At 37.9% G+C, this 27325-nt stretch overlaps 1 protein-coding gene across 1 annotated transcript; it reads left to right on the top strand.

The window, feature by feature from the left end:
- The first annotated feature begins 337 nt into the window (after window positions 1–337).
- CASP7 (caspase 7) lies at window positions 338–23682 on the top strand. The gene is made up of 7 exons (XM_032191317.1): window positions 338–371; window positions 1983–2095; window positions 18761–18909; window positions 19849–19977; window positions 20409–20584; window positions 20681–20819; window positions 22085–23682. The coding sequence occupies exons 2-7, from the start codon at window positions 1983–1985 to the stop codon at window positions 22306–22308; spliced, it is 930 nt and encodes a 309-aa protein (XP_032047208.1). The 5' UTR covers window positions 338–371; the 3' UTR covers window positions 22309–23682.
- The last annotated feature ends 3643 nt before the right edge of the window (window positions 23683–27325 follow it).

Genomic DNA, 27325 nt, shown 5'->3' on the forward strand with positions numbered 1-27325 from the left:
CTACACAGTGGGACATCGTAATTAGCAGAGATGCAACACTGTGAATAATTCGAAAGATACGGAAATGCCACAGAAGTTTATAAACGGGAAAAAAATTTCCTTAGATCTAGACAACCTCGTATCACCATGAAACTTAAGGCTCTCCTTTTGAGGGGGGTGTGAGGGAGCGCCGCTATTAAACCCGGCAATTTCCTAATTTTCTCTTGGCTGCGACCAGCCTGTGGCTACGGGGCAGCCGGGGCGGGGGGGGACGAGCCGGGGGCACCCCTGGGACACCGGGCGGAGCTGGGCCGGGCCGGGGCCGTCCCTCCCCGCTGCCTGGCGCTTTCGTTTTCGTTTTGACTTCTGCCTCGCCGGAGCCCAGCGCCAAGGCAAGCCCCGGATCTGCTTCGCTGCCCCCCGGCCGCCCTCCCCGCTCCTCCCAAGGCTGACGCTCCGCGCCCCCCCACCCTTTCCCCAGCCCCGCCGCCGTCCCGCTGCCCGCTCCCCCCTGGCCCCGCTTCTCCTCCCCCGGCTCCGCTTCTCCTCCCCCGGCCCCCCCAGTCCCCTCCCTGCCGGTCCTTTCCTTCTCGCCGGCCTTTCCCCCTGTGGAGGGGCCGTCCCGCCGGGTGGCCGCACGGCCATTTCCTGGAGGCGAGCTGGCGATTCCGGGCATGGCCGCTGGTGCTTGCCCCACCTTTGTGGGGCAGCTGCCCTGGGGCGGCTTCTTCTCGGCCTCCTCCGACTGCTCGCTTTTTCCTTTCTTGCCTGTTATAAGCGTGGCTAACAAATAGTTTATTTGTCGAATGGGGGCTGCTGTTGCTCTCGGGGAGCTTAAAAGCCTGCTGGATGGTGTTGGGGGGTCACGCAGCCAGCCTGGTCCTGCTGCGGGCTGCCCGAGCTTGATACAGAGCTGTATGCTTCTGAGTAAACTCGTTGCAAAAGCAACTTTAATCTGCCTACACATGGGGATGGGACAGGAAAAGCTGCTGGATTTTCCTCCTGAAAATCTGAGGCCAGAGCTGGACGAACGGCTCAGCAAATCCCACTGGTAGCAAAGGTGTGGGGTCCCGCTTTTGCTTCACTGCTCTTCTCGTCCCGCGCTGCACTGATGCAGGGTGCAGCACTATCAGAAAATGACTCCTTACAGTTTTCTGCTAGTTTAACAATCTAAGTAAACTTAGTGAGTGGTCAGCTCAGTACACAGAAGAAAGACCTTTTTTTTTTTTTCATTTAAAAAAAAAAAGAAAAGCCACTAGACCAACTCAGCCTTATGGTACCTACTGTCCCTTTTGAGATGGCTGAAGATGTTCCAAGCTTACAGCAAAGTACCAAAAAATTGGCTGAAATACAGCAATTTGCATAAGAGGCTTGTTTATGTCATGAAAAGTCTTTTAATTTCCAAGAAACACTCATGTTTTTTCCTAACAACTGTACACATGTATTAATTAATCATTAAAAGAATATAAAATTGGTATTAACGGTTGATACAGAGAAATGAAAAATTAAGATTCCATCCATGGAAAATAACACTGAGTTTTCTCTTATGCTCATTTGCTTATGTAAATGAAAACACAGGAGATTTCTGGGTGTTTTTGTACCAGGTGGGACTGCAGTTTTAGTTAATTGTCTTTGCTTTGTTCTAAACACACCTCTTCCCAAATCATGAACATTTTCAGGGAATTAGTCGTAAGATCTTAGATCATAGAATGATCTTAGATCATAGAATGATTTCTATTTCTGTCCTTATCTGCAGTTCTGAGTGCTGTTAGACAACTCACTTGCTGGTAACAACCACAAGACAGTAAGTACAGAGGTGGCTGAGCATGTGCAGGGTCACGTGAATGCGGTGTCAAAAATCTATAGCCACTCTTCCTTGATTAAGTATCATATGAGACCAGCAATCCCACATGTATCTGGTTTAATGTTTCGGTTTGTATAAGAATTTCTGAAATAATAGTGTTCATTGAGGGACACTTACGTTCTTGTACTTCTATTTGTAGATGTCAGGAGCTCACCACGTTGATAGTTCTACTGAAGAGAGAAGTGAGGAAGGTCAAGAGGATGTAGTTGACGCAAAGCCAGACAGAAGTAGTAGACTGTCAATTTTTTCAAGGTAAGTTGCTACTTTTATTTCTATTATTTTTCTATCAGCTATGATACTACTCTTCTAATGGGATTCTAGTATTCAGTTTGCTGTTCCCACAGTGTCAAAGAGGATCTGATAGAGAGAAGCTGTATCTTGTGTAAGGTTTAGTGTATCTAATCAGTACCCTAAAGCTGAACAGCCCTCAAGCTGCTCTGATTTACACAGACCTATAGTATCTCTCATCAGCTTATTTGGTAGTCAAGAGACCACTAAGTTCGTTTAGCATCAATTGTAGCCCCTCATCTTAAACATTGCCCTTTCGTAGAGCTGGGAATTAAATATGCCATTAATTATCTATTTTACTGCATTCAGCTCAGCTAATCTCCTACATCACTGGAATCCCCTGCTGACTATTTAAGTTAGTTTGAAGCCTGGATGTGCCATCTAGGCTGTAGCACAAAGAAGCCTCACTGAGTCTAGAGATGTAACCCATTACAGAGGAAATTAAAAGCATTTCATTTTAAAGCCTAGTAGTCTCACTGAAGCATAATCTCACTTTCATTAAATGTACAGGCTGCAAGAACTATGTACTGCTGTCTGTACTCCTGAAAACACTAGATAGATGTGATTGAAAATGAAAAAGACAAAAAATGAACATGTAAAATTTACAAATACCGTTAAGTGTCAGAAAAAGACTACTTCACATTGTGAACTTCTTGTATTTTATTACAGGTGTTTATTACTGAAACTGTTGCATTTACAGAGAGGTTTTGATTTATTTTTTTTATTGGACATGCACATTCAAGTGAAGAGTATAATTCAGAGAAAGTATATGTACCAGTTAATTTTATTTTTGCAGCTTATTATGAGAGGCTAACGGGTATAGCAAATCTGTGAGAGAACTGAAGCTGCCTTAGTCTTAGAAGACTTTTGATGTGCTGTTAAGCAAATCACTCTACTTTTGCTGTCTCTCATTTTCTCATTCCTTAAGTGTGTTATATGATGTGTATGCATATTATTAATTTTCACAAACTCACATAATACAAAATAGACAATGTAACATTTATTTCTAAATCTTGCAAAATACTTTTCAAAGGTTTCTTTTAAAATTTATTAAATGTGTCTTTTAATATACGATTGGTCTTCTTTATAAGAGGTGATATGCTAATATTGTTATTAAATTACGCAACTCAAAGTTAATCATTCCTGAAGGAAAGGCAAGAATCAGCATTTCTATCACTTTTCTTTTTTTATAAGAAATTTTTCAAGTAATTTGGCTATTCATCAGTTTGAGGCATTCGTCTTTTGGCAACTCCTTGAAGATACAATTTGAAACGTTTTTCTTTAGAAATAAAAAATCATTCAGATAAAATAAATACAGAAAAAAAAAATAAGAGGTACTTGAGAAGATTCAACGTAGATTTTATAGAAAAAAAAATAAAGCCCAAGAAATCTGTCAAAGCTCCTTGAAGAAGCTGATGATAGTTTAAAGAGTGATGAGCTGCTCTTCTACCAAGAAGGTCTTAAAAATCCAAGTACACTGATAAAGTCTTTGTCTTATAGAAACTACAACTCTTTGGCCTGGAGGAAGATAGGAAGATAGGAAAAGGATGTGAGCGCATAAAGAAAGATGGGGTATGATCTAAAATAGTGACTGTGATGTAGGAGAAAGTGAATAGAGAGTGACTGGTCATGGTGCCTCACAAAACAACTAGGGGGCATCCAATGAAAAGTTTATACAGTCAGTTTAAAAGAATCAGATGTATTTGCAACATAGCTCGTAGTGCGGTTGTACAATGAAGTTGTAAAATGTCACAGGGTATGCAGATTTCAATATTTTACTTGAGTTCAGAAGAAAATAGATGAATATATGGAAGAAAAGGCTGGTGGGAATATTGATGTTAAAATCTTTGGTACAAGATGTCCCTAAATGAGTTTTCTCTGAGAATATTCCATTATTCTCTTAACTCTCATTACTGGTCAGTACCAGATACTAGTTATATGTACTGTTAGGTAGAACCGAAGTAGTTCTTGATTGCCAAGACTCCACTTTGGCAACATAAAGTTAATACCTGGAAAAAAAAAAGGTGTCTAGAAAGCTTTAGATTGACTGCAATTATATGGTCTGTTGTTTTGTTTTAGCAACCAAATTTTTACCAGCTGTGCAGTACTTTCAAGGAAATTCAGCATTCTGTTTCAATTATTAGTGCTTAATATACGTAATCTCAGTAGGAAAACGACTAACTTGGTAGATCCGCATGTTAATTCTAATGTGGAAGAGAACAGAACAGTGAGAAATTATATTCAAAGCCATGCAGAAAGACCAACTTATTCCAGTAGCTTCACAGCTTCAATTTGCCTTCTTTTGGCTGTGACTGGAGATTTATGTAGCAAGAGCAGTAAATAGGTGAAAATCTTAGATATGGCACATTTATCTCCACGAAGTCTGTGACCCTGGTTTACCAAGGAGGTAACAAAGCTCAGAACAAGGCACAGAGTGGCTTGTGTGTGCCACAATTTAGGGGAATTCTCTACTACATATTTGCTTTTCTGGGAAAAAATGCTATTACTTAGATAATTTGGGTGAAGAAAGTGTTTGGGTTTGTTTTAGGAGTGTTGAGTCTTTTTAGCCACTAGATGGCAGACGGGTTTCACTTTTGTTTACTACAAAACCCAACGTAGACAAAAATTACAGACTTGCAGTTGAACAAAAAAGTTGTGTTTCAGAAAGCAGAGACATCAGGGTGCACTCTGGCAAGCCTGAGCCAAACAAAATATTAAAAGACTTTGATAAACAAATATTGAGCTGAGGATTTGAAACACATTTTTAAATTCTTTGTTATAATTAAAAACTAATAGAACTTCTCCCTTTTTTTTTTTTGTCTTCTTTCTTGCATGTATGCATGTTATGCTTTTTGAGACTTTAAAAATAGTCTCTACGTCTCCAAAGGATGATTTAATATCTTCATTTGGAGTCTTTTATTAGGGAACTGTGTTAGGGAGATTGAGAAACAGAGTAGTAAAACCTAGATTAGCATCCAGGTAACATTTTTTTCAAGAAATAGAGTAGACTTTGTGTTCCATTGTATTATATGGAGATAGGATTTCTCGTACTCCTAATATATTATTATATTTTTTAAAGTTACATCTGAAAATGCCCAAGATTTAATAGACTAGCACTAACTCTGTTAATAATCATGACAGTTGGCTTCAGTGAAGAAGCATCATGCAGAAGAGGGTAGTTGTTAGTAGTATCTAGATACCAGGTTTATACTAATTTAATTACATAGAAACCTTTGTCTGCTAGTTACTTTTATCCACTGCAGCTCTGCTGTCTGGAAACAGAAGACATCATTTGAATATATATGTAAAAATTACAAATACTGAGTTACCATTGAAACTCTATGATACTGTAGTATCATTAATGCAAAAAACTTTGAATCATAGAATGGTTTAGGGTTGGAAGCGACCTTAAAGACCATCCAATTCCAACTTCCCTGCCATGGCAGGGACACCTCCCACCAGATCAGGTTACCCAAAGCCCCATCCAACCTGGCCTTGAACACCTCCAGGGATGGGGCATCCACAGCTTCTCTGGGCAGCCTGTGCCAGTGCCTCACCACCCTCTGAGTGAAGAATTTCTTCCTAACATCTAATCTAAACTTACCCTCTTTTAGCTTAAAACCATCACTCTTTGTCCTATCACTACATTCCCTGTTAAAGAGTCCCTCCCCAATTTTTCTGTAGCTCCTTTTAGGTATTGGAAGGCTAAATACCTCAAATGTATTTTAACAAAATACCCATAAGGAGATTGAGAGTCTTGTAGGGTACATTGACATAGACTCACCAAGAGTACTTCAGCTGTTTAACAGTGTAAAACAACAAAATATTTGTATGTTATTTATTTCTACCAAGTCAGGCTACTGTAAAGTTTGAGACTCTTTATTTTAATTAATTTGAAAGTTTGCAAGAAACATCAGTGCATATCTTACTTCTGTAGTTCAAGAGTTATGATATCCACCAATTAAATATCCAAGGTTCACAGATATATAGGGGTGTTTTTCATTTCATCTGTATGGTGTTTATTTGGGCTACATGGCATCAAAGTGAGGAACCATGGATGTTACTAAAGCTGTTTTAACTTCACGCCCCATATATTAGCATAGTCACATTTCTCAAAATAAATAATCCTATCTTTTGAAGAATACTCATTTTTGAGATTCAACCACAGCCTTGGAGCTGCAATGAGAATAGAAAATTGTCTTTGTTTTGGCCTTGCTCTTTTATTGCTCTTCTAGCTTTTCAGGAGATATTTTCCATTCGCTTTTGGTTACCAACAGTTTCTTTTTGTTTGGTTTATAAGATGTTTTGCAGGTAGCACTTGGTGAAGAATAGTTACACATTGTGTATTTCTTTATTCCTTCTCACATCCACATGTTTTCCGGAGTTGCCCATTTTGGTTTTTGGGGGGCCAGAACTGGGGAGACACTGGGGAACACTGTGCTTGATCTAATTCATTAATTACTTTATTTACTGAAAAACTGCTGCTGGTATCATTGTATGGTTGTGAAGCAACTGTATTGGCCTCCAGATCAGCTGTTTCTGTGTTGAAATTAATGTGTTCAAATCCAAATGATGCTTTGAATGATACCTCGTCTTTTTTTACCATAACTTTCACAGTTTTAAGGTAAAAAATTAAGTTCTGTTACAGGTTTTCCAGCCACAGAATATTACAGACCTTTCAAACCCAAATATTGCTAAGTGCCTCTTTTATCCTTAAATTAGGTGTAATAAAAATAGCAAGTTACCTTAAAAGAAATAAGAGCCAATGAATCATTATTTGAATTTATGCTCTGGGCTGGAATGAAGAGATCTGAACTGAACACTTGGTTCAGCCTCAGGTTTCCTCTATGTCTCCAAGCAAATCACCGTGTGCCTTAGTTTTTCCTGTAAACGGGTGATGATCTTTCCTTTCAGCATCCTGTAAAGGCTGTCATTTTAATTTGTTTGATGTTTGTGGGTTCTGCTTTCACAGGCTAAATACCAGAGTATGTCCCCCAAAGCACTGAACATATAATTTCAGAAGTAATAGCTTTTGGCATCTCTAGCCTGCTAATATTAATTCCTACATAGACAATAAGAGATTCTAACATAGTGCAACAGAGGTGTTCCTTTTTCATTGCTCTCCCTTAAGCTGGAGGTTGTTTTTTATTTTTTGTTACTGCACTTTTTGTTAGATCTAGAATTCAACTTCTAGAGTACACGGCAGGAACATCTAACAATGAGTTACAATTGTGGACAATGCTTTCCCTTGGACACTTAATAAACGTGCCATATAGGAAATACCTAAGTGTCTTGAAATAGCATCTATCCTAAAGTATAAGAAGTCATTAATTCATAGTCAATATTTGCTCCCAGTCTCCTTGGAGACTTTCTCATGTGCAGCACAGCAAATGTGGGGTTATTCTTGAATTATATCTGTAGCAATCACAACAGTGAGCTAAGTAGCCTAATTCCTTTTTATGGTAGTAATTTATTTCCTTCCTTACAATAAATTCTGCTTGTCAGCAGTTAACATTTGGAGGAAAGCTGTTGTATATTTTCATTTTTAACCTTGTAAAGCAACCAACGATGATCCAAATTTAAAATAAACAAAAACTGTGTAAGAGTAAACGTGGGAAATAGTTCAGTGAATTAGAATACAAAAGAGGTTTTGTAAACTGTGTGTGTTGTTTTGCATTATTTTCTTAGGAGCATTCACTGTGGAAATATTGTAGTGATGGCGAATCAGCTTCTTAGAGAAGGAAGGAAGATGTGTTAAAAAGCAAAGCTTGCTGTCCCACCTGCATCTCAAGATCTGCTCTGTTTTCCTACACTCTTGCATAGGAGCAGTGATAGAATCAGAGTGATGGGAGCGTGTTTTCCGCTTGTCAGCAAAGGTAGGTCAGGCCTGCATGACCTCAGCTCGCAGGGCGATAGTTGTGAGGGTTTGAATAGCCCCATGGAAAAGTCCAGCGTGACCCACTGCTGACACAGGCGAATCTTTGGGCCTGAGCACAGAACACAACCTGTTTCACTCTCCAATGTAGCCCTGAGCATGGTGGGCTCCTAGCATTAGCAAAGAAGATTAGACTTGCTCTTGAGCACAAGCTGAAGCTATTTTCAGATGCAGTGTGGAGTGCCATTTGATGATGAGCCAAGGTACTGTAGAAAGTTATTTATCTCCTTCTTTCTCCGCCACCTGTTTGGAAATCTCATGGATGTGCACCCTGAAAGAGTTTAGTTGTGGTGCTTATATCAAGCTAATAATAATTTTACTGGTGTTTTCCAATAGGTAATCCTAGCTAGAATGTGTTTTTTTAGAAGTAGTATTTTGGGGCTTTGCTTTATTTTGAGTCATTTTCCAAGCAGCCTCTATAAACTTCTTAGTAGTCCTAGTTCCTATGACAGATAAAAGAGACTGTATCTTTTTATTGCATAATTGGGAGTTGCCTATATACTTTATAATACTTGGGATATTATGTGCAAGATTTCAATTTTCAGAACCCCCGTGGAAGGTGTATACGCTCAGGTTTTCCAGAAATGAGTAGAAAGCCTTTCAGCAAGCAGTATGGTAAAGAAATTTGGTAAAATTTTACCTTTTGAATATTATGTTGCATATAATATTGTGAGACCTGCACAGCAGATACCACGCAGGAAGTTAATTAGGAAGCTGAAGGTGAATTACAAATTGATGGTTGAGAGTTTAGAATTTGCTCTATTTTGGTCAACTGCAGGTGTTACACCTACAAATTTTCATGTAGGCTGTAAAATACCCATACAATATTAGGTGCCCAAAGACTAGGATACTGCTACCTGCTGTTTGTTTTTATTTTTATCTTATTTTATCCTGTCTTTTTTTTTAACTGTCATGAAATGTGGGCAATATAAGACATAAGACTGTTGAAACTTTTTTTTTTTTTTTTTACTAAGTGGGACTTGCTTAGAACCAGTGTACTCCATCTGCTTCATTTGTATTTAACGAATAAAAATGTAGCCATGGTTTTGATTTTGAGTTATGTTAAAGCCATCACTAACACAAAATTAGGAGAGTTAGATACTTGGCACTGAGGGTCATGTTTTACTGATGGGACTTGGTAGGTCAGCTTGACGGGATCCTTTAGGATCTACCTTGGTTGGTCTTTGCCAACCCAGGTGATTCTGTGATTTTATGATAGATTTAGGTACAACAACTAGCACTCCAGAAATAGCTGGATTGTACAAAGTATGTTAAATGTTGTAGTCTGAGGTTTGTTCTTTGAAATAACTCCTTTCATTACACAGTGAGTTTCCAGTTGTCCTTAACTAGGTTTCTATGTTTTCCAAGTTTATTAGAAAACTTAGAAAACTTAGTTTCTTAGAAAACTTTCCCTCCTGATTGGAGAGGGGTCTGAAGCTAAAATGGCACTACAAAAGCTACAAGGGTAGTTCAGGTTTTGAAAAAAATGTCATACAATGAGGGATTTAAAATGTATTCTGTTTAGTTTCTCTAAAGTTGAAAGATAATTTGTTTATACTTTATACGTATATGTGGGATATAGTATTAGGAGATAGGAGGCACTTTTTGCAAAAAAGCAATTCAGAAGTAGATCCAACAGAGGGAAAACATACACAAGATAAATTCAGCCAAGCAGATATTTAATAGTGAGGGCATTTAAACACTGGATTTTTATTTAGGCACAGCAAATCTTTGAAAAAGTTTGGGTATGAATCTGAAAAACATGCTTCAGATAAAACAAGCTGCAGGTTTGTAGAAACTACTGAATGAGGTTGTGTGGTTTGTTTTGCAAGAGATCAAAGGAAAAGCATGCTCATGCTCACACACAGGAGAGTCAGCTACTGCAGTGAGCATGCTGCAGGTCACTGGTGGATTTTGCTCGCCTCTGCGACTGTTGCACTTGTGAAGTTTTTTGGTAGGCGAGGCTGTACTGGGGCTGAAGCTAATACACTTCAGATTGTGGCTTCAAAGGATGTTGAACATGCGCACAACCACTGCTGCAGGTGTGCTGAGTAGCTGCAACCCAATAAACCATGGCAGATTGGCCATTAAGGTGCCGGGGGCCTTTAGGGGAATGCCATATTCTGTGCAGTGCAACCGTTTGTGTATTTTGCAGTTAACGTAAAACTGTTAATGCCTACACATGATTATTTACTATTCAGGGAAGCTAATGAGCAGTAACCAAAGCTAGGGAGTGGTTTCTGGACTAAAATCCCCTGTAGACCTCCACAGTGCAGCAGTTTTTTCCACCAGGCACGTGCCAGTAAGCTACCTCACCTACTCTGGACCTAAAGATTGTGCAAATGTGTGTTTGCTAAGGGCAAAACAGGGGATTTTAAATTCGTTCTCTGGGTTACTGCACATTGATACCATCCTGTACAGAAGCCATGAGATCTGTAATTGCTTCATGAGATTGTAATTGCTTGAAATAGGTTTGTTCAGGCTACATTCGTAATGAAAAAAAATGAAGGCCCAGTGATGTGGAATTAGTTCCTCACAGTTATTCAACAGCAGAAGCAAAATTTGAACTTAGTTCTTCATCCTGAGCACAGCTATATGGCTCTCAGTGTGGGTAATGGCATGTATCTTCCCCCTGGAACTGGTCAAGCATTTTGGGTTTGTTTAATACTTTTCATCAAGTTAACTCAGCAAAGCATAGCTAGCATGTTATCTTAATAAATACTTTTATGGCTTGTGTTTTACTGTTGGAGGTGGTACAGAATGCTACAAGAAACTTAGGCAAATGCCAAGATTTCTTTAAAAAATTGAAGCACTTTATTTTGCAGATTTTCTGCAATACCTGTAACAATACTGCTACATGTTTCATAGCAATACCAAAAGTCAGATTTTAATATGAAACTGTTTTACTGGCCTGGAAACCGGTCTTGCCTTGGGCAAAGAAATTGTTAATGAAAGCTCAGGTCTTTCCCAGCCCTACTGATATCTTCACAAGTTCAAGGAAGTAATTGCACTGTTCACTTAACTCCTTTCTTTCAGGACTGATACAAGAATATTTCCCTTTCAAAATGAATCCTGAGATTAGTGTGTTTATAGTTAGAAGAAGGACTCAGGACATGTTTTTTCCTAAGAAACAAGGGACGCTCTTCATCAGCTTCCTCGTATCAGGTCCGTTCAAGGAAAAGCCTTTTCCTCTGGTGATTTTAAGTGATCTTTGTTCGGTCAGCTGACAATCCTGTTCCAAAGAAGTCATGAACGTCAGTTTAAAAGGCGGCTGAAGACTAAATATTTACTATGGCCCTGATCTTGTGAACAGTTAGAAGCAGACTTTATTTTATGGCCTGTCTGGTCCTCTTACTTTTAGTAGGTCTGTGGGATGTGCTCATTAGGGGGTGTGGTGTTTGAGTAAACACACTTGCCACTTCCTGGCATTCTACCACTTCCTAAAAATGACTTTTGTGGTTTAGGCACTTCAGCAGAGTGGTATATGAAGAGGAAAGCACTGGCCAAACTTTTTATGTCATTGATAAATACGAACCTTACACTCCAGAGTTATCAAATTGATCTGCTTCACCACCATTTAAAATTTCTTTAGCATAGAAAACAAGGCTATTGCATTAGAGGGAACAGAAGTATAGGACTGTTTGTTTGTTTGTTTTCTGTTTAAATGCTTCTTTGTATTGTGCTTTTTATGTTTGCTATTGTTTTCTAAATTGACTCTGTCAGTTTTCATGCCTTTTGTCCAGTCTCCTTGCCACAGAAGTATAGGTGCAATTATGTGTAGATGCTTTTAGGGGAACTTCTATGTTCAGTTTTGTAGGACCCCTTTTCTCTTCTAAATGAAGAGTTTCTATTTTGTTGAAAAGATTCTGACTTCAATATTAGAAATCTCTTTAACTGCTTGTTTTATTGCAGCTGGTTCATCAAAGTCAGCAGTCATTTGTTAATAGCTTTCTGTAAGGAAAGTAAGCAATATTTACTTGAACTTCTTCCTATGTTATTAAATATTCCTCCTTTTTCCTCAGGAGATAGTTCAACTATTAAGCCGTTTTTCAGTTTACCAACTGGCACATAATTTGGAAGCTTGGGAAACCTTTAAAGTAATAGATTGTAAAGCATATTATTTTTTTTCTTTCTTGGTTTACAATTATATTTAAGCTCTTTCAGGAGAGTCGTTGGCAAGGCATTACCTGTCTGAAAAAGAGAGAAGTGGAAATCTCATCTGCTGCTGGGGTATATTCAGGAGAAAAGGTTTGAGAGCCAATTGTGTGTCACAGACAGATTGCAAACAGAAAGGAGATCTCCCAAAAGCCAATCTCTTATGCAGTGGCTCCAATTAGTATTTAAAGTAGATTGTATTTCATATTCCAGCATGCAGCCTTGCTAGTGTGTGACCCAGAATCATATAATCAAATGCAGTGTAAGACAGATGTAGTATTTGGACTAGCCTTTCTGGGTTTTGCTTAGTTAATCTCATATGATGTATGCTTGCTGGTTATTAACAGTAAAAGAATATTCATTTTATAAAGGAAGCTTCAAATAGTGACACATTCATCTTGTCCAGAAATGTTGCTGCTTTGCCAACCTGATGCAATATTAATGGGAAAAGGCAACAGGATAATCTATTATTTGCATGCAGCTCTAAATCTGCATGACATTTTACCAAATTGGATCTGACAAAGAACAAAGAGTCTGCCTTAAAGTACTTAAGATCTAAAAAGCTCTAGTCAGGTTTAACAAGTGTCTTGTGCTTGTTATTACCAATAGGTTCCAAGAGAAAAAAAAAAAAATCAAAGAGGGAAAAGTGTACAGCAATTAAAGATGTACTAAATATGGTGAAATTAGACTGGATAAAAATATTGAAACAGGCTAAAAGTATTAAAGCTGGCAGTTTGGTTGTATAGGAATAAGACATATCCATTCATGATCAGAAAGCAACAGACATGAAGAGACCACTAACTGAGAGAAGAGACTGGAGTAGAATCGGGAAACCAAATTTTGAACCTTGATTTGTCTAATCTATGAATTTTGTTTCCTGGTCACTTCTTCAAAAGAATAACTGAATTGGTCTCCACCACACTCAGCTTTACTACACAGAATTTGATGATGTCTTGTGAATTCAGACAAAATCGTCCTTGCATTTTCAGCATTTCCCATCTGTCCTTTAACTGCTTACTAAAAAGAAAAATGAAAATCCACTGCGGGAGGTTTTCCCCAGGAGCGCAAACATAGCACTTGTGATAAGTAGTTGCAAACACCCTGTTTTTTGTGCAAACACCATGCATGCAATAGTGGAAGAAGTGGGGGTTTTAAGAGATAAAGCAGCATAGAACCACACAAAGTGCATATAAGGAAAATCAGCAGTATAGGTTACAAAAGTTTCTGTAGAAGTCTTAAAAGTAAAATATTGTCCTTCATGCTTACCCACTCCATTCAGTGGGGAATTTATTGAAATGCAGTATTTTAAGATATCAAAAAATAGAGAAGTAATGCGAGAGACACCCTAGTGGTTAGTAATAGAATAAATAAAGAGCACTGCAGTTTTAAGATGCCTTCCATCACACAACATTAAGTGCATCAAGGTTCTGTTGGATGTTGATGGATTAACAGAGATTTGTACTGTGGACTTTGTCACTGTACCACTACTGTCATCTTTTTGTCTGGACTCAACAGAAAGGCTGGCAACCTGAAACAACAGTAAATGTATTCTCCAATGGCAAAAGGTATAGGGACTCCAGAAGCAACCCTGAGATGAAGTATTGTGTAAAATAAGCATGCTTTTTTTAGACAAACAATTTTTCTTTTTAATAGAAACCTGTTACCAGTCATTCAAAATTGATATATGGCTGCACATCAGATTAAAGAAACATGCCAGACTAAAAAAAAAAAAAAAAGCTATCACAATATTCTGAGACAGTCCTAATCAAATAAAACTTAAATTTACTGAACTTCATAGAACAAAAGACAGAGTTCTCTCTTTTGTGTGTATGTGTACTTAGGATAGAAATACATGGAATCAATTTAACCTTTTCCACTCTCCTATGAATGGAAACTTCCTTAAATTGAATAATATCTTAATTGTTGGTTTGGTGTTTTTTTTTTTGTTTTTTGTTTTTTTTTTTAAATCTACTTACATCTTTTAGTATAGCACCAAAAGTCCCTGACTTTCTGTGGAGTAAAAAGGAATACTGCTGTTTTCAAAGCCCAGGTATGCCCTGTAATATCATTGTTAGAATTAATTTTTAATTAACACCATAATTCCTCTTAGAAAAGAAAAAAATGTAAAAATAAACAAATGCGATTCACATTCTGTGAAACAGGGATCCCCTCCCATCCTCTGAGTAGGAAGTGATGATCACAGAATCACAGCATGGTTTGGGTTGGAAGGGGCCATAAAGATGACCCAGCTCCCACCCCCCTCCCACCAGACCAGGTTACCCAAAGCTCCAACCAGCCTGGCCTTGAGCACTTCCAGGGATGGGACATTTTTTCCTAATTTCTTAGGAATTTCTCCCAAATATCTAATCTAAATCTACCCCCTTTCAGTAGAGGGTACCAACTGAAGAGTACCCAACACACCTTGTCCTATCACTATGCCCCCTCCCCAGCTTTTCTGCTGGCCACATTGTTTTTGGTGCAGCCCAGGGTATGGTTGGCTTTTTGGGCTGCAAGTGCACATCGCTGGCTCATGTTGAGCTTCTCGTCAACCACCACCCCCAGGTTTTTCTCCTCAGGGCTGCTCTCAATCCATTGCCCACTGTATTCATGCTTGGGATTGCCCTGACCTAGGTGCAGGACCTGCAATTTGTTTTTATTCTTCTAAATAATTTTAGATTCTGCTTTGTCATACCAGCATACTGGTAGCAAAGATAGTGCAGGAGTGACGCTAGTAGAAAAAAAGCCAAAGTAAAGGCAATTGTGACTGCTAAGAGACACTGCTTTCAGTATAACTGACAAGATTTTATTTTTTTATTGAAAATAATCTTTAAGTATATTTAAACATTAACAGTGGTATTTTTATCCTTAAATCCTGATATCTTTACATAGTGACACCATAGTTTACCCAAAGTGTAACAGAAAGGAAAGTTTGTTGTGATAATTAGCATTCCTTTGTACGGTCAAGATCAAAGTTACTACTGGTGCAAATGAATTTATCTCCGTTGACTTTGACAGAATTTTGGCCGCTAATAGGGATGGGAAGTTTGTCCTTTGCTATTTAAAACTCAAGAAAGAGAATGATAAGTGGTATGGGAGACTTTAATTTTATATTTGAAATGTAAGAAGTTGACAATAATGATTTTTCCACTGTTGACACCAATTGAGTATAGACTTGATGAAGTCCCATTCCCAGACAGACCATTGTCAAGCCTAAGCCCTCGATTTAGAGACACGGTAAGGATGAAAACATGCAAGCTCTATGAGGGTGCTATAGTGGAGTTTCGATCTTCCTGAACTCTTGACCAAAAGGAGAGAACATGAAATATGTGAGAGCACTGATTGAAGGACTATTTCTGTCCAAGGGAAAGATCACATTGACCACTAGTGGAGTGAGGAATTAAGGCATGGCTGTAATTAAAGGCTAAAGAAAGAGGAAAGAGTCATAAAATTCAAGCTTCTATTTAGTCTGGGCAAGTTTGAATTCAAAAAAAGGGATGACACTGGATGTCAGAGAAGCAGAAGGAAATAAAGCTGACGGCAGATAGATGAAAACAGTTTATAACAGCACATAATTAACCCGTGGAAACCCTTTCAGAATCTGCTGTGATTAGGATGCCTAGAGAACAAGTCAACATTTTTATTAACATGTGTCCAGTTCAACGCTTATAAAATAAAAAAATTCTCTGGAAAGCTTTATCCTTTTAGTCATAAGCCAGCTTCTCACTAACAAGGAATTTCCCTTAAGGGCTAATAAGTACATATTTATTACATTATTAATCATTATTGCAATTATTTAGCTTGTTTAAACTGAAGAGTGGGATTTTATACTATCAGCTTAGGTCACTCAGGCAATTCCCATATTGCACTGTTTTGGCACGGCCAAAAATAAAAAAAAAGAGTTCTCACTGGACTGCAGAGCAGGGATAAGTATATAGCACAACCTTATTCATTCAGCTTGGACAGATACCAAAAGATTTCTGGAACTGTTTTGTTGTTCTGCCAGTAAAGAAATGATAGGCGGAACCCTGCAAGATACGCCGTGGTTGCTTATTATCTGATTATCCTGTTCAGGATGGAAAGAATGGTTAGAACAAAGCCATACTATCTTTTGTAAAGGAATGGGGAAATTAAATAAAGGGTTCATGCGGACTGCCATGCTGGCAAGGCTCGTCTGTGACATTCTGACATTGAACAGCCTAGAGCTTCTGGCTTGCTTTTGGGAATGCCAGCAGTAGCTGCATCCCATACAGACCCGATGCTTTCTGCATGAATGAGTGCAAACTCCTGAACTCGGAAGTGAAGAAGTTGTTGTTCAGAGCAGAAGTTGTGGGGCTACATTCCGGGGCCAATTCACCCAGCTGCTGTTCTCAGAGAGCTTCTCTGTGGGGTTACGTGACTGCCTGACTTCTGGTCTACAGTTAGATCACTTCCAGCATTTTAGGAGAGCAGTCAGTGCAAGCACAACGCTGCACCACTTCTGTAGATCTGTCCTAAGTTTTCATGGGCTACATAAAAAAGGAATTTGTGTACAACACCCTTGTAAACATCCTATTATTTGTAACAGCCACTGCTAGTCATACAGCATTGTCAGGAAGCTGGTGAAGCCAGGGAAATCTGTACTACTTGAATCCAGCGTGGACTGAGGAAATTAGCCTCTTCATTGATCTGGGTGCTTGTTTGTTTTGCAACTTTTTTTTCTCTCTTTTTTTTTTTTTTTTCCTAGAGAGTAGTCTAGTGATACGGAATAGGGGGGAATTTTAGGCTAAAATAAGAATGCAAGATCTCTTTGAATCTCAAATGTGATACTAACACCATAGAACTGTGATTAATTCTTTAAAATGGTTAAAATCTTTTTTTTTTTTTCTTTTTCTTTGAGGCAAAGCATATTTAATTATTGCTCCCAGGGCCCTCAAGAAGTAGTATGTAGTGAGAATACCAATACTTGTGATTTGCCAGAAAAAAAAACACTGTACTTTCAGAGTATCAAATACAGTCCTCAAGTAGGCACAATTCAAAACCTTGTTTCGTGGTCTCTAAAAGAACTCTAAGAGAGGAGATGACATTACAAGGGTTATGTGTAAAAACAATACAACACTGGCTAGGTGCAGCTATTTGATTTGGTCCTTTATAACAACACTCAAAGATAAGAAGAAACAGTTTTAAAATCGAATTGCAGTAGTATATAAACATGATGAATCATCCAGAGATGGTTTGTTACGGTTTCCAGTTAGGCCCGTCCTTTAGTCATAAAAAAGAGGACACTTGGAGCCAAAACAATTGTTAGATCAGGTAGGTAAGAAAGCACGTTTCCTAAACAACATTTAATCAATTTGCAGCAATCTCATGTCTACAGGCTGTTATTGAAGCAAATAGCTTGGTAATTCTCTAGAAAGATGTCAGAATGAGGAGCTTAAATTATGGGAAAAATCTCATGGGGTTAAAACAAACTGTAAAGTGCAGTTAATTGTGCTAAGAAAACAGGTTATGTTTTCCTCCGTACTTCAGCAGTAAGTACTATTGGAAGCAGGATGCCGGACTAAATCAGTAAGAGATTTGTTGATACGTTCTTCTGCCCTTTTTTGAGCGTTGTTTCTAACTGTGCCATTTCAGAGCTTGGTTTTGTTTCTGAGGCATCATCAGACGCTTTAAAGGTTCTCACTGGCTTCAGTTCTGCTTGTGGAGATCTCAAAAAAAGGCACCTGGCTGGACCAAAAAGTCCACCTCTAAAATCAAGTACTGCTGAATCCCTCGTGACTGTACTCCAGTTTGTTCTATAATTCTTCATTTAGAGTAAATTGGTGGGTAAGGTCCGTGCTATCTCTCAGCAGCTCTTTGTCATTCACTCTATGGCTCTCTCACAAAGCAGAAAGGTCAGTGAACAGCTGTATGAATGGAGAATATAGGGGATTTTTTTTTTTAATGTGAGGTTCAGATTCTGATGAGATTACACTTAAAATTTACTTACATTTTGCTTAGGTTCAAACCATTGATTGACAGACCAAGTTAACACATGACCTGTTCATATCTATAACCTTTCTCAGTAGAAACTATCAATCTTCATAAAATCTGGGGATGGTAATGATTCAATAAACAAATCCTATCATGCCATGGGGTATACTGTGTATCTTCTTGTCATGTGTGGAATAGTTAGTAAGGAAGATCCATAAATTAATGTAGTTCCATTAATTAATTATAGTAAAAGTAAAACAGTACTTATGTCCTGAACCATAGTTTGCAAAAGCCCAACTTGTTTTGTTTTATCCGTGCTATTTGGGTCAGGGTCTGCTTGTACCACAGCTCAGTCAAGTGTGACTTTACCATCATCAAAATCCAATAGTGTACAGTAATCGTTGCATGGAAACGACAAGACTTAAGCAATGAATTAATATCTCTACATCTCTGTCTGAAATACGAAGGAAGAAAACAGATACAAGAGAAATAAAAACACGAGTTCGGGCTGCTGCAATAGTCTGAGTCAAGATAAATAGGCACGTTGCATGTGACTGGCCACTAACAGTATTTTCGTTTGGTTCACATAGAAAAAAGAAGAATGGAGAAGAAGAGCAGCCAAAGTCCTCCCTCAGTAATCAGTACCGAATTGTTACGCCCACATTCCAGTATAATATGGACTACAAGAAAGTTGGCAAATGCATTATTATAAACAACAAAAATTTTGAAGACAAAACAGGTAATGTTCTCTGCGTGCTTGAGAGGGAAGGTTGGACCACATGACCTCCAGAGGTCCTTTCCAACCTAAACTGTTCTGTGATTCCTTTGATGACATTCATTACAGATTTCAGATTTTTTACTCTTTCATTTATCAATAAACCTATTATTTTCAGAGTATTGAATTTAATTACTATACTTACCTTATTTGAGAAATAGTTGTTCCTACAGTTTTTTTCTGGTATCTAATACTTACATTGGAGCACCTCTTTACAGTTCCTTTGCAGTAGATATTTCAAAAAGCACATCACCTTGCTCTGCCAACTTCAAACGAAACCTTTGTCCCAGACTTTAAGGGTGTGTTGTTAAAATTTGAACTTTGGTATCTGCAGCCTGTATTATAACTTTCCCATCCCTGAACAATAACTTAATAGCTGTAGCCATGCTACAAAAGCTAGTATCTGTAGCTATGCTCTGCTCACTTCTCTGTGGTAGATGCATTTAACTTTCTAGACTGTGTACAGTTTTGAAGCAGATGATATTTGTGTTATAGTCAACTTCATAGTTGTGGTTTTTTTTCCCTACAAACTAGGCAAACACGTTGAATGAAGAGCTTATTCCAAAGAATTTACATCAGTGTCTTTTATGTGGATATCATAGGGACTCTTTTTCAACAATAATTCCTTGGGGTGCTTTATGCATGTGTTAGTCTGCATAACCAAAAGGAGATAGAATGCTCCACAGAGGTTCCGTGTTCCAAGATTCTGGAGTTAGCCACCATTTTTCAGGATAAGATACATGTTAACATTGAACTTTGCATTATTTTACATTAAAAAGAACCTCACAACTGTTCTAAATGCTGAAAATGCTAGAGGATTGTTTTAAATTTGTCACCTTTCAATATGTAAATTATTCTGAATTGTCTAACGTGCAATCAACTGTATTGTTTCTTTTCTGACAGGAATGGGTACACGCAATGGCACTGATAAAGATGCTGGAGATCTAACTAAGAGTTTTAGAAACTTAGGTTTTGAGGTTCACATACACAATGACCGAAGCTGTGATGATATGAAAAAACTACTGAAGCAAGGTAAAAATTTACAATCATAGAATAATTGTGGAAAGGACCTCTGGAGGTCACCCAAGTTATGCACAGCACAGAGCAGGTCAGATTAGAGCAGATTGCTTAGGCCCCTCTAAATGAAGTTTTCTGTGTAGGAGGACTGGGTTTCTGAACAGATTAGCTTTAATTCCCCACCTCTTCCTTCAAAGTCAATTCAGAAATACAGTTTTATTGTCATAGTAAATGAAGACTGTTGTCATTTAGTGAAGAGTTTGGCCTGCTTACTCTAGTGGACTAGACCCTGCATTCATTTATTCAAGGTACATTGTTAAAAAGTGGGTTGTGTCATCTTTATCCACTTCTTATGCCTTCCAACAGAGGCCCACTGTACATTTAGTCTCAGGAAATTTTCATTTAAAGTTTTACTTCCTTTTGGTTAAAAAGTATTTGACTTGTAGCTGCTGAAGAGAATCACAGTGATGCTGCTTGCTTTGCCTGTATCCTTCTAAGCCATGGGGAGGAAGGCCTCATCTATGGCACCGATGGACCTATGGCTATCAAACATCTGACTGCACTCTTCAGAGGAGACAAATGTAAAAGCCTTATAGGGAAACCCAAATTATTTTTCATTCAGGTAATAGCTCTAAGGTAAATATAATACCCTACTGCAGCAGCAGAGAAGACGTGTTTTGTCATGTGTCTGGTCTTGTCATCTTCACGGCTATTTCAGGCATGCCGAGGCTCTGAATTTGATGAAGGTATACAAACTGACTCTGGACCTGCAAATGACACTCTGGAAACAGATGCCAATCCTAGATACAAAATTCCAGTCGAAGCAGATTTTCTGTTTGCATATTCCACAGTGCCAGGTAAAAAAAAAAAAAAAAAGTGTGGGAGGAAAGAAGCCTGACAACTTATCGCTCATATGAATTAATTACGCACTATTTGTAAATTAGATATGCATTTTTACATTTAAATTTCAGTAACCGGGTATGTGTAAGTGAATAAAAAAGAAACAGTTGTATTCCGTTAGATTTTTTTTTTTAATTCTGTTTTCTGTCTTCAGAATTTTAATTTTGTTTTTTTGTCTTCAGCAACTGTAACATTTTTATTTTCAGAAGTGCAAATAGATGTGCTGTATATGTTGACTTTCACTAACATTCAGAATTTTAATTTACTATGGTTAACAACCTTTTTTTTTTAACAAGAAGCTAGATTTTAAAGGACATACTCCTACTGTAGTGCTATGGAGAGAAAAGTATAGCATGCATGTCACAGTAGCACTGACTTTGTAGGAGGTACATAATTAAAACAGAGAGTGTGAATCTGATTATGAGGCTATAATCATGCAGAACAGAAATAAGTTATATTAAATATGTTTTTAAAATTGCTTGATAAAGACACGTGATCTGAACTCCTTTATTACAGCACAGACAAAGTTTGTAGGCAGGGAATTAATCTTTGATTCGAATTGCTAATATAGCCGGAAGAAGTTGGAAGTCCTATCTTCAGTTCTCCATAGTGTAGTAGTTACTCTGATAAAACATGTATTTCTACAGAACTTGTGTCTGTGCCCCTAATGCATCCATCACAGCTGCTGCAGTACTAGCCCTAGCATTGTAGATCCTCATTGATAAGCTGGTGTACACTGATGGGCAAAAAGCTAAGACCCAGCGTATGTTGGGCCAATTTATTGTATCTGCACCTTTTATGCTAGCTACCGCTAAGACAGAAGAAAGCCCAGATTTGGCAGGTAAGAAGGCACAGACATTACAGATGGCAAAGGACGGGGATACTGCCTGTTTTAGTGACTATGTTGAATTTGAGTTGAATGCAGAAAGAGGATAGTTTATGGCATGAAGCTAATACAAAAATAAGGTTCTATGGGAAAATACAGAATGGTACTGTAAATATAGAATGGTATCGTACGGATTGGGGAGCTGATGTTAATTCTCCACATTAATAAAGCAGGATAGGTGATACAACTAGTAAGAATTTAACTTTGTGTGTGCAGTTACTGTAAATACAGAATCTTTCATATAAATTAGTAAATCTCTGATATTCCGTTCTTCACTGAAAGACAATAAGACAAAAGGAAAAATAATGTATTTTTTTTATTTGTCTTTCCTGCAAGGTTATTATTCATGGAGGAATCCTGGAAGAGGCTCCTGGTTTGTGCAGTCTCTGTGCTCTGTGCTAAATGAACATGGAAAACAACTTGAGATCATGCAGATCCTCACACGGGTCAACTATGTGGTTGCCACAAATTTTGAATCACAATCTGATGATCCACGCTTCAGTGAGAAGAAGCAGATTCCTTGCGTAGTGTCTATGCTCACTAAGGAACTTTACTTCTGAAAGCAGATTTTAATGCAACCAATGATGTGAGATCAGGATATGTTTTTGGGTGGAGATTGGGTTATAAATTGAAATAACACTATTTTATATAATTCAATTACACTAGATTTATAAATCGCATAAGCTGGAGTATCTGATGGATGGACAATATACAAGATTTAAAAAAAAATAAATGCTCTGGACCAACCCTACAGCTAATACAAATTATTTTGATTTTCCTTAGTGGGGCTGTCTTGATTTATGGATATTGAAGATGTTCTGAGAGTTACCTACCTGATCCATAAAGGTTTATTCCAGAAAACAGATTGTAAAATTTATTTTAAAAAGCATCAATGAGACTCCATCTTTTCTCTCACTACTAGCTCAAAGAACTGTAAATTCCTTGGAAATTTCTGAAGACTGTCATACTGTGGGAATGCCCAGAGATAAAACTAATCTTGTAGCTCTTTAAAAGGGTGGTTCATAGTCTAATTTATTCATTTCCTTTTTTATGAGCATTATTAATGATGATTAATGGTTGCTCTGTGCTTAATATGGAAGTCAATTTACTTAGTTATCGTTCTAGCAAAAGGTGGTTTTATTTGTAGGTGATTCAGTTGAATAGTATGGAAATGTGACAAACATTTTAATTTTATTTTATTCTAAAATTGGGCAAATTGTAATTGGATGATGCCTTATTAAATTGCCACTTTGGAGACTTTTGCTTTGCAAATGACAATTAACTGTTAGAACGACCTGAAACAGTGGTATTGCAATTTGTTTGCCTGCAGAAATAAAAATATCTGATTGTTGATTCAGAAGTTTTGAATCCACAGAAAGTTAATGTCTAGGCTTTGTTATAAAAAATAAAAAAAGGTTTAATGTTGAAATGATAGAATTATGTGAATGTTTACAAGTGGATGTTTAGATTTTACTTATGTCTGTGAGGAATTTTGCCAAGACTGGAAATACTTACTTGAATCAGAAACCAGAAGTGCCTTTTTAGTTACTGTATTGTCTTGATCTTGTATTTTGGAGATATGTCAATGATGATCATATTCCTACTTTTTATATTCTGTTTAAATTTGGTAGCTAGTTCAGAAAAGTAAGTTTTATGATTTAGTTAGACTGCTAAATGATAAGTTATTCACCCTTTTCCCAGCAAATGCATTCTATACTTTTTTATTTTATTTTATTTTATAAATCTTCTAAGAAAATAGTTACATGTTACTAGGGCCAAATTACCAAATTATTAAGTTAATTTTCTTACAAGAATTGTGGCATAATGAGGCATATTTTTTCATAAGTCAAATTTACAATTGTTTGAATAAAATGAATTACTGTTTTGTGGAAGTCTTGAGCGTGACATCAATAAAGACCTGTTTTGTTTTTTAATTTCTTACGAATATCTGCCTATTTGTCATTTAATCTGGCAAAGTGAAAACCCACCAAAATACTTCCCAAAAGTTATCTCAGCCACGAATGCAGATGGTTCAGTCAGTGACTGGTGAGGTTCCCTGTGACTGGTAAGGAAACAGAGGAGTTAATATTTATGAGTTTATTCCAAGAGTAGGAAAAGCTTCTTACCTTATTTGACATGATGTCCTAAAGAACAAACAAGTGGACAGAGGGGGTCTTTACTAGACTTCGTGGTACTTTTATTTTAATGGATACTAAATAAGGACCGCTTGGGAATTTCCAACTAATAGCTGAAATGGTTGCTGTCTGTCTAAGAAAAAAGGCAAAATAGTAGTGTTATTTGAAGCTCTTCAGTTCTCTAATTTGCAAGAGATCTCTCCTGGTAGACCAAAGTTTTCCTGGAAAACGCACAAAGGAGCACAGCAATTCTATGTGCTGACTTACAATGAAAGGAAGAAATTAAGGCTGAATCTTAAACAACCTTCAGGCTTGTCCGGTATGTGAAGTATACAAAGATCAAGCATCAAATATCTGAAGACGCTGCCAGAGAGGAAAGCAACTTGGAAAGACAACACTGAAAGAAAGAGATAAAAATATAGTTCATTGTGCAGGGGCCAGTGTCTCTGCTAGATGGAGCATTGCTTTAGATCACATCCAAAAAGCATTAATATTATGCAGTCTGCAGGAATCCGTTCAGAGTAAGAAAGCCTGACCCTTTGGCTCAAGCAAGGCCAGATAGCTGAGCAGTGACTTATAAGCTGTAGGACATTTTAGCCTATTTTCCATTCAAATTTAAAACTGTTTTCTGTCTAAAAGCACTTCCATTGCCTTTTGCAGGATTAGCCAAATGGTTTACTGCATAAAATCAGTGTCATTAATTATGCTGGATGTCTCTGGAGAGAACCCAGATAGTAGCCTATAACCAAGATGGACATTGACCCAAGAATGAAAGTGCACTCTCATTACGTAGGTAGCGTAAGAGAGCCTGCTCCACCTCGTGTGTTAGTCAGTACAGCTCTTTAAATCAAAACTCGGTTACATTTTATGGCACTTTATGGTCTTTTATGGTTGTTAATGTTGCTTTATCTTCCAGTAGTGGGTGGATACGATCTCTCAGACACAGTTCTGGGGGAAAAAAAGGGACTGGTTAATAAGCTGAAGCTAAAAAAGAGTTGTGGGTTTTGTTGTTTGTTTGTGTGTTTTCCTGCATGGGAGACATTTATGGCTGCCTCAAATGTGTGTATTTTTTATTTGTTTGTATGTGAATATTAATCTGGGTTTCCCCTTTCAGAAAAGTCTTTAATTTACTTCCCCAGGCAGAAACGGGAATTTCCTCGTGGGTCATATTTCACCTGCATTTATACCCTGGCTATAAGAAGGCAGTGACAAGGCAGGGTGCGGACACCATGCTTGGCTGCAGAAAGCAATACAAGGAATCTTGAAATACTTCAAGGTGTATTTCTTGAAGACTTTCTACGCTATAAAGACATCTGCCTGTAAGTACTAACACCATTTGTTTTCCTTATCTTGGTATTATATTTGTGAAGGTTTGTAATAGCCAACATCTCGGTCATTTGCAGCATTTAATTTACATTTTGACTGAAGTGCCTTGTTGCATTTCCACAGGTTGAAATCAATCAAATCTCTTAATGTCAGGTATAAAAAAATCTGAAGGGTATAATCCTGGAGTCGGCACTGTTTATTCTGAATTAGACATAATGCATTTAAAAGCTTGCTTTCCATTGAAGTGAAAAAAAATAAGTACAACACTTAAAAACTTTTTTTTTTTTTTTCAAAATGCAGAGTGAGATAGCACAAATGGTGAAAAGCCTACTGTAATCTCATGGGTTTTCATCTTTCTACCTGCAAACCTTGACTTTTATTGAAACTTGGAGGAGGCTTCTATCATGTTATAGGTTCTTGGAATGCTGCTTTGAGATGCATGGCTTGCCCGTCGTGGTGCCTTTGTCAATCACACTGAGAGGAATATTACACTGCACTTCATTGCAACCCCAGACTTGTTCCCCCACTGCTGACATTAAGAGTTTGACTGTGTGCAGTCACTTTTAGTTCTGGAAATAGCTTTTTTGTCCTTTTTTTGGTAGGCAATAGATGAGAAGACTAGGCAGTAAATTTTATAATAGTCTATCACAGCATTCATACAACCAATCTTTCTCCCCAAAAGGCAAAATTGTAATGGTTTCCCTAAAAAAAAAAAAAAAAAAAAAAAAAAAAAAAAGTACAAGCAGAAATGCTCTACAGAGTTGTCCAGCAAACCTGAGTTTGCAGTGGTTTGTTCTCATCTACAGCTTTGCCTGGAACTGGGTATGGAAGCTCACAGCTTGATTTGTAAAACTGTGGAGGTAAAACTGTGTATGTAACCTCCTCTGTGTCAGGTGACGGCCAGTGCTCACCACTCCTGGCTGTTCCATGTTTACTTCTAGCACCAGGATATAAATCAGTGAAGAAATAAACACAAAGGAACCACCTTAAATCTCTCAGTGCAGCTAGGGAGTGCAGCAAAAAAACTTGAGGATAGCACTTGCAGTCACCATATTTTCCTAACGAGGCTCTGCAGGTTCGTGTGGCATGCACATTGGGGACTGTGTCACCTTGTAGCTGACAGGGAAATTACTGAAAGGCAAATGAGCTGAAAATGCCTGTGGAAGTCAGTAACCAGAGCCACCTTTTACCATCTAAATGGTCCAAGTCCCACAGGTTGTTGCTCGTATGTTTCGTTGTGGGGTAATTTAACAAAATGCTGGCGAAATCCATGGCAATGCATCAGTGCCTTCTGCCTCCCTCCTAGCCCCTGCTTCCATCTCTGCCTCAGCCTGGCTGTGCCATGAGCAGGTAATGCAACTTCTCAGGCTCACAGGAAGATTACTGTTTCCTGGTTAATATTGGAGGAGACACTGTGAAAACCAGTTGACATAAACAAAAACAGATACTGTGAAAAACCATGATACTAATCCACATCCGTCGCTGTTTATAAATTGTTGGGAGAGCACTGTATTAAAATTAGTACAGACTAGATTATTATCCATAGCACTCTGAACAGGTTTTCAAAATACCTTCAGATGTTAAACTCTGCAGGGCATGTGATGCCTCCTGAACGCGGGGCTGACCACACTGCCAAGGCAGTGCCAGGAACAGGTGGGATGCAGCATTCCTCAGTTACAGTTTTGTATCTCCTGCAAAGGAAGGGGCAAAACATGCTTCTGTTGGCAGCTCTCCTCACATCCAAAGCAAATCATTCCTTTGACTTATAGAAATTTAGACATTTTATTAAGCATCATTTCAAATTTACAATATAAGAATAAATACAGTCCTATAGGATATATGTAACTTATAATATATAATCTTATTAAGTATAGCAATATATTTAATAATTTTATGATTGTTTCTGTAGTTTCTTATGGATTTTTTCTATGTTTAATTTCATATAGTTTAACCACCACAACAAAAATAAACACCTCTGATACTTTCTCAAGCAACCATCCATGCAGTGAAACGTTGCTCGGCAAGAAACAGAGTGAAAGGAATTAGCTTCAAGTTTGCTGTTCTCTTTCTTTTGTTCTCAGAAGAAAACAAAACAAAACAAAACAACACAATCAGG

Source organism: Aythya fuligula, chromosome 7 (genome assembly GCF_009819795.1).
Source record: "Aythya fuligula isolate bAytFul2 chromosome 7, bAytFul2.pri, whole genome shotgun sequence".
Taxonomy (NCBI): domain Eukaryota; kingdom Metazoa; phylum Chordata; class Aves; order Anseriformes; family Anatidae; genus Aythya; species Aythya fuligula.